General features: G+C 32.3%; 2 protein-coding genes across 2 annotated transcripts; one reads left to right on the forward strand and one right to left on the reverse strand.

The window, feature by feature from the left end:
• Window positions 1-382: 382 nt before the first annotated feature.
• LOC108347962 (calmodulin calcium-dependent NAD kinase) lies at window positions 383-4,415 on the reverse strand. The gene is made up of 9 exons (XM_017587430.1): window positions 4,349-4,415; window positions 3,998-4,174; window positions 3,589-3,812; window positions 3,446-3,507; window positions 2,171-2,392; window positions 1,855-1,981; window positions 1,353-1,675; window positions 1,109-1,253; window positions 383-845 (listed from the first exon to the last, which is right to left on the reverse strand). Exons 1-9 carry the CDS (start codon window positions 4,365-4,367, stop codon window positions 588-590), a joined length of 1,557 nt encoding a protein of 518 aa, XP_017442919.1. The 5' UTR covers window positions 4,368-4,415; the 3' UTR covers window positions 383-587.
• A 5,302-nt stretch (window positions 4,416-9,717) lies between these two features.
• LOC108347984 (flowering locus K homology domain) lies at window positions 9,718-14,461 on the forward strand. The gene is made up of 7 exons (XM_017587470.2): window positions 9,718-9,875; window positions 10,186-10,716; window positions 11,779-12,028; window positions 12,446-12,594; window positions 12,791-13,081; window positions 13,187-13,381; window positions 14,060-14,461. Exons 2-7 carry the CDS (start codon window positions 10,198-10,200, stop codon window positions 14,243-14,245), a joined length of 1,590 nt encoding a protein of 529 aa, XP_017442959.1. The 5' UTR covers window positions 9,718-9,875; window positions 10,186-10,197; the 3' UTR covers window positions 14,246-14,461.
• Window positions 14,462-14,886: the final 425 nt, after the last annotated feature.

Consider the following 14,886-nt stretch of genomic DNA (forward strand, 5'->3'; position numbering starts at 1 on the left):
ATAATAAATTTCAGTTTTCTAAATTTATAAGAACTCCTAACAAAGAGAATTATCATAAATTAAAATTAATTTCAACCTAAATTAAAAGAATTTAGAAAGTAATAATTTTCTTTTCACGTCTTTATCGCTAATTGATGTTCCCATTAGCTCACACGAACATGTTTCATATGTAATTTGATATTTTCCAGAAAAAAAAGTCTTAGCGAATGAGCCATAACATAATGATTTTCATATCCACATGAAAAACATGTGTTCTTGATTTTCGAAATATTTCCAAATTCTGTAAAATAAATAAAAAAGAATTGCCAGAAGGGTGTTTGAATTATGCTTTTGATCATTAAGTTGTACCTGAACATTAATTTGCATCTTAGGAAATGTCGGTTCCAATTTCCTGCTAGACAATTAAATTAAAATATCCTGTAAGATTAACACTAAATGCTATTTGTTTATGCATGTAAAGTAATCAAGGTGGATAGAACATGAAATGTCTGCAGTGACAGATTTTAGAAACGTGCTTTTGTTGCCTATTTTGGTTGATTTCCTGATCCTCATCTTAGAGGCAAAGGTGGAAGAATTTCATCTGTTACTCAAGACTCAAGGGTGAAGTTATATTTGACGCTTTCAATTCTTTGGATTGAGTACTTGAGCTCCTGTTGGATGTTCAACCTCGAAGGAGATAATACGATGTCTTTCCATACCGATCCAGCTTCACAAGCTGGGTTGGGGTGCTTGTAAAGTTCATAAATGGAGTTCGCATTTTCGTTCAACTTGGCAAGCCTCTTCAAACAGTCGAATTCATCTGGATCAACAAGCAGTGTCTTGTCCCTATCTTTCCATCCTATCAACTTTACAACGATTATGAGGTCAGTAATACTATAATAGATATTGAAGACACACTAAATTACCATCCATAGAAATATTACTGAAATGATTAAAAAAGACACTTTTATTCGTCTATCTCTCTCCTTATACACACTAGTTGCTAAATTTCTGAGAGGCAAATGGTGGGATCCATTTTGCTATTAACTGTCAGTTGCATCAATAATTTGTGTATACCAAATAAATACAAGTTTTGACTTTATCGGCACAAGAAAAGGGAAATGTGTACCTTGGGTGGACCTTCCAATGCATTTGTGAAGTATAGTCGTGCATTATCTACTAGTTGACAGTAAGTCATAAATGCCTGAGCAAATCTCTTGTGTGATTTCAACTGTGAGTTTACTCTCACTGCTCTTCTGCATATGATAGCTCTCCTGTTTACATTCAAATTAATTTGTTAATCTGATAACTGAAACTAATCAATGTTCATTAGAATTGAACAATATACTGTGATTGGTAAGAATTTTAATGACCTTATGCCTCTAACGACTGCAAGATAAGCATCACATACTACACCAACAAGCTCTATCCTATATGGTTTTCGCTTTTTGCCTTCAACTTGTTCAGGCTCTTGGCCTTGAATTCTCTCCCAATAGTTTTCAATTACAGTTCCATCATCCTTCACCCTGTAGCCAGCTCCCATGCGGTAACGTCGACGGTGAACATTCCTAGCCATTGTGATTGTCTGCACAACAAACGGCACCCAGGACAGTGTGCCATCCATGATAACATCTCGTCCTTCATTCAATGCTGTAACTAAGAGTGATGAGGCTGCATCTGTGGATGATTGGTGTACCTGTTTGGGAAAAAAAAAATCAAACAATCCAATACAAATGTGAAGTTATGCTAGATTCAACCACTTTGGACTTAAAATAGTCACCATTTCAAAAGATTTGGAAATGAAAAATGCTACACTGACATCTACCAATTCCTACTTATTGCAATAGCTAGAGCAGAGAATTAAAGAGTCTCAACCAGTTCTGCTGTTTGAATCATGTCTTGGTGACCTCTTGAGCTGAGGGCCTTGTAGATCATATCTGATTCTTTGAACGCATCTGCCTCAATGACTACGGCATTCCCGGATGCTCCTGCCCAAAATGGTCTGTTCAAAATTCATTTACAAAGAAACATCATTAGGTCATTGTCGTTTATTCATAATTAACAAAAAGATGTTTTCTTAGAGTACTTTGTTCATGATCAAATTTTTTAATAGCAGAAATGTGCTGAGTATACAAACACTAAATAAAAAACTGCTTTTGAAAACACTGAACAAACTAGGTCTTACACTTACTCTTTGAGAATATCCTTGAGCACGGTGCTCTTGCCAGCTCCCATGCCTCCACCCATTAAAAGAAGCACTGGACTCCTATCGCTATGAGCTACTGGAGCCATCACCTCTGTGCATTGAGAATCATCGGTTGTAGCAATTCCCATCGCTTTCATTTCTTCCACTAAGGTATTAAAAACTCTAGCCACCTTCAGATTCTTGGCAAGTCTCTCGAACCTTTGTTCCCTGTAAATTGAAAATTATTTGCCTCAGAAAAAAAAATTAACCTAAAGCAACCCTTTTGAATATAATTGTATCTATGACAATGATAATTGTAAATCATTTAACTACAAATATCCAGCTTTTTTGGAACCATAGAGAATAAAGTCTTGTTTCATTATCCCACTAAATTGACTTGAACAAATGCATCTGAACAGAGGTTTGGATATTTCCTTTCAAGTGATGAGAAGCAAAAACTATTTTCCCCTAAACCTAAAGCTGTTTATCTATTCAGTCATGCACCAGAACACTAAAAGAACACATAATCATTAAAATTTGGATTATATTCTGACTTATGAAAGCTTTTCTTTCTGGGGTAAAATCTTTTTATGAATTTCTTAAGACAAGAATGAGGAATAAAGGTTGCCATAAGGAAGCTATTGATGTTAGTAGGGTTTTGGGTAAAGAACCAACTGAAGTAATTTAAGAAAAATAGAAAAGATTGGTTATTGTTTTGTTATCATGGTGTGAGCTTAAGAGATAAGTTTAATGGAGTGTGTAACAATGTAATAAATATGATTAGGAGAAAATAACTCTGAAAAAGGTGGGTGATGTGGAGAAGTTTTAAATGAAATAGATAGAAAGACACATTTTATTCAATTTGAAAGAACTTAATTTTAATGGATTGAACCATCCTATTATTACTTTTTTTTTTAACTTGGAATTCTTTTAGAACTTGCCTATAGCAATTTCAGAGGTTTAGAGATAACTCTACCTACACTGATCCATTTACTTATCTTTCTATATTGTTTCTAATAACTTTAGAACTTTTTTTTTTGTTTATACGGAGTTGCTAGTTGACTAGTTTTTAAGATTTTATTTTCTTGAACCCTGTAGAAATTTGTATCATAACTTATGAATGCATGAATTCATGAAAAAAGTGAGGTCACAAGAAAATGGAAAGTTAAGGACAAGTAAATTCCATGATTATATCCTGTTCCTGTTCAAAAACACACGATTCCAGTCACATATTCAATGGTTTATTGAGTGTTCCTCGAAAACAATACCAATAATACACACCTAGTTGCTGCCATAACTATGTTCTTGAGCCTCTTTTTAGGCTCATTTTCCGAGCTCAACACCTGCATATTAATCAGAAAGAAACACGGTTTTAGGGAGTATTCATTTTAGATTAATTATTAAATGACTAAGTATCAGAATACCTGACTCATAATTATGTCACCGTAGTTCCAATGAAATGCTAAGTAACTAAGAATGCATCTCTCAAACTCCTCTACCAGCTTCACATAAAGTGAATCGGCATCGGGTTCATTCTCAAAAAAGGCGTATATATCATCTTCAAGTCCCTCGTATTTCCTTATGTATTCAGAAGCTAATCTACATAGATGGGGACAAAATCTTCTGTCTTTGAATCCCATTTGCCTAGCTGCAGCAAATCAGAGAACTTTGAATAAGGAAAATGCTGAATAATAAAGCATATTTCATTCAAGCCAATTATTGCTGTTATTGCTTTGGAAAACAACATAATCTTTGCAACATAATTTCAAAACGATACATGTTTATGGATCCATGCATATAATCGAAAAGAAATGGAAAAACAAACATTATTACCTACGTAATGGGAGAATCTTTCAAGCTTTGGGACGTGGCTTGCGCGTGATAATCTTATACGTGGGATGATCTTTCGATCTCTAGATTGTTTCAGACGAAAATGAAAGACCACGATAAACAACAACCCCACAGAAATGGCTACGGTGATCTGTGTAAAACTGGGTTTGACATCATAATCTGGACAAGTTTGAGGTGAGTGAGAGGAGAAAACCATCGTAATTTAATTCACATTCCATGAGGGATTATTTTGATGAATAAATAGAGATAAAAGTATATAACAAAAATTAACAAATCAACTACAAGATGCGCATGAGACTTGAGTTTTCCTTTGTTTTATTTTTCTGAGCTTACCTTTCTGCATATCTCCCATAAATCAAAGACCCAGAGGACACAGGAGCTGCAATGAAGGAGAATTTTGTGTCTTTTGACACTGTCTTGTTTTTTGAAGATTTGATTCTGTAGTTGTTTGATGAAGTTCTTCATCATATTTTTTCGACACACGTCTTTAAATATAATTTTATTACAATTTAAAATTATAAAAAAAAAACTCATTATCCAAATTAATCTTTTAAAATAATAAGTGTTGTTCTTAATTTTAATAAATATTAATTAATAACAAAAGTATTTTAAAAAATGTATTATTATTCTGTTCATGGTTATATTTGTTTAGAATTAATAGATCATAAAAATGACACGTGAACGCGCATATGTCTATGGGTCATGCGTATGTAAAAGAAAAATGTTTCATCCTTGTTGGAAATATAGAAAGTTATCATTTTTCTTACAAATGCATAATTTGTGGGTTAATTATATATATATATATAATTTAACAAAAGAGAATATAAAAACTATAAAATATATTTAATTTTTTCTATCATCAATTCATCTTTGAGAAGTTCGTCCTACAATATCGTTTTCTCTTATGTAAAACAATTACATAATTGATAAATAATACAATCACAAACAATAGAAGAAACAGAAAAGTTTTAAGCACTTTTACATGTTATAAATCATACACATTTGTTACCATTACATCTCATCCATATATTTTAATACATACAATTTCAATATATTCATTAAACATCTATTAAAAATTAAGTGTCTACTTCTTAGCCAAAAGACAACGTATTAATGTTATGAGCTATAGTAACTTCATACACCCAAACACTTGACTCTCTTGACATGGATTAAATTAAACTTAGAAAATTATACATGTCATACTATATTCACTAAGTTGTCACACAACAAAGTTACGTAATAAGAATTTGGTCCACTCATATAATATGTAAATCTTTATGATACACAAGTTTCTTTTCCACACTACAAATCATAAAAATCTTCTTTAACTCTCGTTACCTAATATTTTTTTCAATGTGAATCTAATGAGTAGAGTCATGATCATCTCCTTCAAAATCTTAACTGCAACCCATAATCTAAACATCTCAATATAGGATTCTTTCCAAAAGAATAATTATATTCACCACACAAACACATCATATCACAACCATAACATCATAAATTTTCATTCATAAATATACACTTAACTCAATTTAAATGCTAACAAGTTACAACAAATTATTTATTACATTATAATAATATTCAAATATAATATATTAATCAAATATAACAATAAAACTGATGTTAAACAAATTTTAGTATTTAGAAATGTTTAAAAACTTGTTTTTTTCAAAGTTTAAAAAACACTTACTTAACCAACACTTGACTCATCCAACTAGTTAACCACATGTTACAATTTGTCCAACACCATTATGCTCACCTAGCCAAAGGCGTTATTATGATTATCAAATTTTAGTCATCCAATAAAAACTTTGTTTGCCTAACAATCAAAGTATTCATCTAATGACTAAACCATTTGAAGATTTTATAGAAACAACTCGTTGAGCAAGAGTTTACACACACACACACACACACTAACATAGACACATAAACACACACAAGCACACATACACAAACACGCTCAAGCACACATACACAAACATAGACACAAGCACACACACACATTCACTCGGCAACATCAAACCATTAAGTTTCACATATAAAGGAGATGGAAAAACACCAATGTAGTGGAGAGAAAACAAATGTTTTAAAGAGATTTTTTCATAAAAGAGAAAGTCTGTCGTAATGACATAAGAATGGGGGATTTGAAAACATAGACTTTATTACACTTGTTCATTGAGCAAGTGATGCAATATAGGCATTTTTTTTAAAACTTACTTTAAACGCACTATATGAATTGGATGGGTGAATCGATATTATATTGATTCTTAGATAACATGTGTAATAAATATGCATTTAATTTCAAAATTGCCACCTTATTTTGAATTACAACGATTTTCTCTAAATCGATTTAGTATCTTGATGTTAAAAGTGTATTTTGTTCTAGTGAATATTTTATATTTTGTAATTCTTTATAACTTTTAAAGTAATATTTGAGACAAATAATTGACAGACACAAACAAAAGTACAAGTACATCGTTAACCAAACTAATGAAAAATGAGAATGAAACACAAATTTTATAATCAATAATGATAGATGTGAACTTTTACTATAGGGATGCTTATAGTCAAAATTACACTCACTTATTCTAGTTGTCCTTCCCATGCAATGAACTATGTTTCTTAAATCGAACAATATCTTTCCCTTCTTATCTTTCAAAATGAATTTTGCTTTATGTATTATTTAGATTGATAAATTATTATATGGAGTTGTTTTCTAATTTTTATCACTCAACTTTTTTTTATTACAATTATAAGTAGTAATATTTTTAAGTTGTAGAATGAATCTTTAAGTAATTTTATTCTTGAGGAAATTTGTGATAATTTTAAATGTAGTATTACCTTAATTAAAAATTTATGACTTTTAGGATTTTTAATTCTTAATGTATTTGAATTTGTAGAAATGAATTTTGTTAACAATGTTAATGAAATTGACAAAAAGCAAAGTTGAATGTTAAGGTTAAGTAGTTCATATCTGTTTTACATGAGAAAGAAAAATGACAATATTATGGATGTGCTGAAGATCTTTTAGTAGGACAAAGATGCAATACTATTGATTTGAAAGAACATCCACAATATTTTAATAAAGTGTATGTTTGTTATGATAAAATTTATGTATGACTCTATGTTTGAAACATCATATTCCAAAAATGGAGAAAATTCAATTTAAAAAAAATGTCACTCAACCTTTTAAAATAGATCAAATGGAGTTACATGATATATATGCTCAAGCAATAGTTGAACACTATTTACCTTTTATTCTTGTCAAGTTTAGAAAAATTGGATACTGAATGACAGATCTCAATCCTAATATAATTCCTATTAGCAAATATACTATTAAATGTTGACAAGCTAATATAAAGTTGATGTGTTAAAAATGTTGTAAAATTAGCTTGTATATTGTAAAAGTCAGTGTCTTTAAATTGCGAATGAAACTTGGTTGATGAATGTTACTCTGCAGCTTCGTCTGCAAGTCTTGTTTTGCTCCGCAGATTCATCCGCAAGTCACACTCCCAACATCTTGTTGGTTAAAACCGTTTTCACCAGCTGATGCAGGATTATTCCTGTTAGCAATGGACTTGGCTTGGCCTCACTTGTTTCCTCCTTCTATAAATAGAGCCTTTGTGTTCATTCTAGAAAAGAATACTTCTGTCATTTTCTCTTCTTAATTTCTTAATTCTCTTCCTTCTTTCTTATATTATCTCAGGTTTATTTTTGTACTGTTTTTAGAGTTCATTGTTAGTTTTTATATCCTGATTTTTTTTTTTAAATTCTTATTGTATTCTGAAGACTTACGCAACACACTATAGATAAATATTTAAGAATAATAATCTATAGTTTCAAAAAATCTTTGTTTGTGACTTTTATTATCTATTGTCAGTTTTTTTACAATAGAAATTCCATTTAAAAAAAAGGAAAAACTTAAAGAAAAAAATGATTAAAACTTTAGGCAAGATTTTTATAACTAGTTATGTTATGTGTGGATTGCATGCATGATACATATGATTGAATATTCATTTTATTGGTAGAAATTGAAATTGAAATGTAAAAGAAATTGAACTTTTTATCACATGCCTCCTCTTCTAACAAAATTTAAGTTGTTCAAAACACCACTTAGGATTTTGATTGATTGTGGATTGAAGAAAACAATTTTTATATTACTTTATATAACTTTTGTGCAAAATAATGTTTTGAAAGAAAACATGAAAAAACAACTTCTTTTGTAAAATTGATCGATATGTGATGTTGGAGGAAGTCTCATATCGACTAGAGATAAGGTCAAATTATAATATATAAGTGGGGTGCAAACCTCATCATACAAGCCGATTTTGTAGGGTTGAGTAAAGCTTCAAACCACTTTCTAATATGGTATCAAAGTTAAGGTTATCCTAACAATAATTCTTGTTTCTTGGGCATTTTTATTCTATCCGCTATCGGATCACCCAATTTTTACTATAACACTCGAGATGTCTATACCTTGGCATGAAGGGAGTGTGTTCGAAGTCCTATATCAACTAGAAATAAAGTCAAATTATAATATATAAATGGGATGCAAACCTCACCTTACAACCCAATTTTGTGGGTTTGAATTAAGTTTAAAATCCACCTTCTAATATGTGATGAAACTTTTTTTCATGCTCGTTATCATGCACATATTAATTTTATTGTTTAAGAGATTTTGAAAATGTGTGCTAGTTTTAACAAAAATATTAATGTAAAATATAAAGAAAATATTCACACAGTAGAATGTAAAATATTTAAGGAATCTTATTAGAAATGAAGATGTCAATACTTCAACCGACTTGTGTTTAAATCTTTCTGAGAAGTGAAACCCTTTGATGTTTGATTGTGTTATTAAACTTTTATTAACATACGTGCAACTTGAAAATAATCTTATATTTGTCTAAGAAATTATATAATTTATTTTACCTTTATAACTATTACCAAGTCTTTCTCAAAATCTTATTTGAATTCTCTAAATTACTCAAATATTATAGTAACATGTCATAACATAAATAATATACTATTTAGTTTAACTATCATTATTTTTTCATTTAAAAATATAAAGTATCATTTTCATTTATAATAATTAAATTATTCAAATGAGATAAAAATGAAGTAAATCATGATGAATAAAATCTCCACTCATTTTCTTTATACTGTCTCACATGTAGAGTGAATATCTTGTTTCTCAATTAACAACATAATTACTGATAAATCCAAAAAATAATGAATTTTTTTTAAAGTAAAGTTGAATTATGTTTAGATTGAATTAAAATCAATTAATTATTCTAAAACTATTAATATTGAAAAATATTTGAAAGTTAAATTTGGGAACTGGGCTAAAACATTTTTTTTATATGTTAAAAATTTAAATACAATTTAAATCAATTTAATTAAATTTTTGCAAAAAAAATAATTAATCTAAACGTGTAAGTAGATTAGCTGTTTTGATACTCAAAATCAAATATTAAACTAAATACATGATAAACCCAATGTGAACTAAATTAATTGACATAAAAATTATAAGGTGTTAAGTGAATTGATATGCTAAATATATTTAATTTGAGTACAGAAATTTATTTATATACGACTTAATTTAAATTAAAAAGAAACATCACCACCTTTAACAGAAAATATCATGGAGTCCACACCCTACCTAGTGAGAGTATATATATAAAAGAGCCAAAGCTATAAGCATGTGACTCGGAACGAAAATATCTAGTATATAAATGCAACTTATTTCCTTAGGCTTTAGCAGCTGTTTATCTTATTCTTCTCATCACATTCTTGCAAAACCTAAATTCTCCGCGGCTCAATATCCTTGTGCTCCTCTGCCTTCTCTTCTCTCACCAATCGTGTAAGTCTATTTGAACCGCTAATCTCAACAACTTACAGCCCTAATTTTTTCATGTTACTCTCTGTTTCATCTCTCTCTCACTATAGTTTCTAGGGCTTTTATATAATTATGCTCGATATCGTCCGTTAGGACGCCGATTTGAAGTTTGTTTTTAATTTTTGAGACTTTGGAATTTGTTCAATTGTTAAACATTGTCTTTTTATGTTCATTCCGTAGGGCAATTTTCTGTTTAGTTTTCGTGAATTTCAATTTCTGCCGAAAATGGCGATGACGGTTAATTAGTCAAACTGAGTGATGTTTTTTTTTGCAGAAAACATATCTCATGGCCGAGCATGGTTTTGATGGTCACGATGAAGGATATGTGCCCGAGGACCCTAATTTTCCTCATAATCACTCCGATGAACATGATGTAGGGACTGTTATTGATGGCTCTGGATTTCCTCATCTTCTGCCTGATGAACATGATGCAGTCGATTTGGTGGAGGATGCCGATTTTCCTCAAAATCATTTTGATGAACATGAACATGAACATGATGCTGGAGGTTTGCCTGGGGACACGGACTCTCCTCAGCAGGAGCATGTTGAGGAAGACCATGGTGCTGGAGAAATGTCTGAGAATTTTGATTCTTCGCCGATAGAGGGATCCGAGGCTGATTTGAAAGGGATTGAAATAAAAAAGTGGCCGGGGTGGCCTGGAGAGAATGTCTTCAGGATGTTGGTTCCAGTGCAAAAGGTCGGCAGTATTATTGGCCGAAAGGGTGAGTTTATAAAGAAGATCACAGAAGAGACTAAAGCGCGAATTAAAATTCTTGATGGTCCGCCTGGAATCTCAGAAAGAGCAGTAAGTTTCAATTTCTGGTTATTTTATGCATTGAAGGATAACCTTGCACATGTATGAATGTCTGTTTGAAGAATATCATACTTGCTTACTTTGCTGATCACCTTGGTACATTGAAAACAATTAACTCTATTTTGACTGTCATCATGGTAACTTAGAACTATTGTGGCTATATTTACATTAGGAATTATGTAATACCTATTGATCTGTAGGGAAGACTTTTACATAGTCAAACAAACTTATTATGTAATTGATTTGAAAATTAATAACGTGTCATGATAAAACATGTAAGATATTTAACAATGGAGTAATTTTATTTTTAAAAAATAGAGTTGCAAACGGAGTGAAACAAAAAGTATCCAAGTGAAGCAAAATACAATAAATAATAATCAAACTGGTTAAATATACGCAAGAAAAGGAGATGTCTTTTGTCTCGGTAACCAAATGGATATGTGCAGGTTGTCAAGCAAATATGAGTGATCAAAGTGGCTTCAAATCGAAGTGCCAAAGTTCAAGTTGCAGGGAACAACAATGAGCATGTACAAGTGTCTGTGTTAACAATCAGAAATAGTTTGTGCAGACTTTGATGGCAAGAGGCTTTCACTGTACCTGGTAACTTCAGAACTCAGGTCGATTGGTGTCTTGCCACACTCCGTGAAACTATTTCCTTGAAGAACTCCTAAACTCAATAAAAAGATAATACAGGAGAAACTATTAGATGAAGTCAGGACTCAGGAGATAATGTCATTGACATTTGTAAATATGAATTTTGTCTTGATTCATCCATCAATTAGTTGGGTGACAGCTGCCTAGAACTGGAATTGGTTGCTAATCCATTGAAACACAGATTCACAGTGTGAAAGTAGTTGAAAATGAAACTAAAACACAATGGTTTTTTGTTGCTATTACTACAACTTTGATGGACAAATATGTTTTTTGAATATTGAGATGGATCAATCTAATTGTTTGCTTTAAAATATGAAACTGAATGTCTTTCATATTTTTGAGATCTCACAGTCTTGTATTTTGTGTTGCTGAATTTTCTTTGTTTGATGTTTTTGATAGGTAATGGTTTCTGCAAAAGAAGAGCCAGATCGGCCCATACCACCTGCTGTTGATGGTTTGTTAAGGGTTCATAAGCAAGTTATCAATGTTGATCGTGACCTTGCAGATAGCGCTTTGGCTGCTGGACGATCAGTTGTTACCAGGCTTCTAGTGGCAGATACTCAAGCAGGAAGCTTGATTGGGAAGCAGGGATCAACCATAAAATCCATTCAAGATGGTTCTGGTTGCACCATACGAGTTCTTGGTTCAGGTTTGCTCATAGTTGTATCTTATTTTAGGGTATTCTTGCTTGTGTTGGCAACCAATTATTAATAAATACTGCTTTTTTAATTACTTTTCGCCCTATGTCTGTCTTTCATTTGGGTCTCTTTAGACACATTATACCAAGTTTACATTCAATATTTGTTATTGCATATGCTGTCCCTAGATCTACCCATTACACTTGCACTAGTTTTTGTATCAGCTGTTCTTATTTGTTTGAAGATTCCGTTCCAGTCAAATGCTGCAATTTTTATTAGTTTTTTCTTGATGAGCAATTACACAAGAAAAATGATTTAGCCTGTTTTGAATTAAAAGTACTGGACTGTTCTTTTAAATCTCTTATTATTGTGTGCCTGAATATTGGGAATTTCTATTAAGGACTAATATATTTTTTATGCTTAAACAGAACACCTGCCAGTATTTGCTCTGCGAGATGATAGTATTGTTGAAATACAAGGGGATTCTACTGGTGTTCACAAGGCAATTGAACTTATTGCAGTACATTTACGCAAGTTCTTGGTTGACCGCAGCATAGTTGGAGTTTTCGAGACACAGGCAAGTCTCCCTGTTTTTAAATTATTTCTTCAAAGTTAAAGATATGAATTCAGAAGTGGCTTTAAGGTTTCTTTCCTGCCTCTTGTCTTTATTTCATCAATGTCGAGTGTTTCAGCAATGGTATATTGTTCTTTATTGTATAAGTTTCTTTGGATACCATTCTCTGGGTAAATTTTTCCCTTCTTCCAAACTTCAGATGCAAATATCAGATGTCAGAGCTAACCAGAATGGACCACCACATCAAAATTGGGGTCCTCCTCCGCAAGGGTTTCCTGCTCCTGCTGGTGGTGGTGGTGGAGGGCCTGCTTTTGCACCCAATCAACAGTATATGCCACCGACACATCACTATGATAGTTATTACCCACCCACTGAGTTGCCTCCCATGGATAAGCACCTTCATCAAGGTCCACCACCTGTCTATGCAAGGGATGCTTCTGTTGGAATTCATTCATCAAGTGCGCAACCACAACAATCTCTTGTAACTAAGGTGTTGTCTTTTGCCAAACTTGAGGATGCTTGTTGAGAATATCACTCCCTTTTGAAGCTCTTTTGTTTTTATCACAAATGATGTAATTTTCTGTATACTGTGCAGGTCACGCAGCACATGCAAATTCCTCTTTCATATGCAGATGCTGTTATTGGAGCGTCCGGCACTAATATCAGCTATATTCGTCGTGCTAGTGGAGCAAGTATTACAATTCAGGAAACAAGGGGTGTTCCAGGGGAGATGACTGTCGAGATGAGTGGGACTTCTTCTCAAATACAGGCAGCCCAACAGCTGGTTCAGGTATGCTTCACATCTTATATTCTGCTTGTTACCTATATTGGCGAAATGTTCAAACTCTATGTGGCACTCCTCGAAATGTGGGCGCTGGTGCACCAGATGGCATGGGCTGTTGTTGATTCGAATTTGAGTTATTAAATGATTTTAATATTGTCAAACATTACACCCTTGAACTGGTAGCCCCACTTCGCTGTTGCCATTTTGTCCACGATTGGCAATTTATCGGCCGTACTATCCGCTTCAATCCGAAGTCCTACAGGTGAAACTCCTTTTTAGTTGTGATGCTTTTTGAATCTAAAACAATAGATTGACAAATTTTGGGCAAGAAAGAGATGATTACTGGGGGCATCTGTATACTGAATCCACGTTCATAAAGAGTCACGACTCCTGTCTTTATCGGACAATTCTTGCTGTAAAACTTATTATTTAATTCAAATGGTGAAATCATTAGTTTGACCAATCCCTTGTATAATATATAATATCTGTGATTATCGTTCATTTTTATGGCTTTAATACATTTTCCCCGCATTTTAATAATAGTATACATTGAACATACAACTAATTAGAACATATTCTAGGAAGTTACAGAATATTACTATTAAAAGTAACAGTTACTGGAATGGTGTTTATTTTTGTTGGTTTAGTTTATCTGCAATGGTCACATTCTATCTTCTGATGCAGAATTTCATGGCTGAAGCTGCAAATGCGTCACAGGATCCTCTGGGTGGATCAGTTAGCCAAGGTTACAGTGCCTATCCAACTAATGCTCCGGTTTACGCATCTCCCCCGTCTAGCACTGGTGCTCATACAGGCCACGTGCCTTCTGCAGATTATGGACCCGTATATGGCACCAATTATGGGTATTGATATGGTTTCTTTTATTTTGCTTGAGGAGCTAATTGTAAACTGTAAACTTTAAGTCCAGTTACATTTACTATGGGGTACAATTTGTAGGTTATGCTGTACTAGATTTTTTTCTCATTTTTTCTGGGTAGAGATGGTTATTATACTGTTAGTCCTCTTGTTTTTCTTGGGCATTTCACATTGATTATTATTATTATAAATGATTTGATATTTCTAGCATATGCTCACCAAGTTTATGGAGTATATGCAGGCCATCTTACTAGATTTTTTCTTTAATAGGTTTTTCTTTCTTCAATATTTGTAGTCTATTCAATGAGACTTTTTAATTGTCTTTAATTCAGTTTTTATTATATTTATGCAGATTCAATGTTTTTCTAGTGTATTTTTTCTGGATATTTTTTGTTTCTTCTGCCTTCACCTTTCATCTTTTAGTTTTTTTTGGTCTCCATTTTGTAATCACTCCGATCAGATGGTCACCAATCACAAGTCGATCCATAATTAAATTCGATTTTCTTTAAATTGGAATACAGTCCTGTTTTTCTCATCACATTCTTCACGTGCAATTCAAAATAAGACAACAAATAAGAGATTGCTTGCCTCCATGAGCGGGATGACCAGTGTCATTGAAAACTATCTAAATAGCG

The sequence above is a fragment of the Vigna angularis genome, chromosome 2, assembly GCF_016808095.1.
Source record: "Vigna angularis cultivar LongXiaoDou No.4 chromosome 2, ASM1680809v1, whole genome shotgun sequence".
In the NCBI taxonomy this organism is placed as follows: Eukaryota; Viridiplantae; Streptophyta; class Magnoliopsida; order Fabales; family Fabaceae; genus Vigna; species Vigna angularis.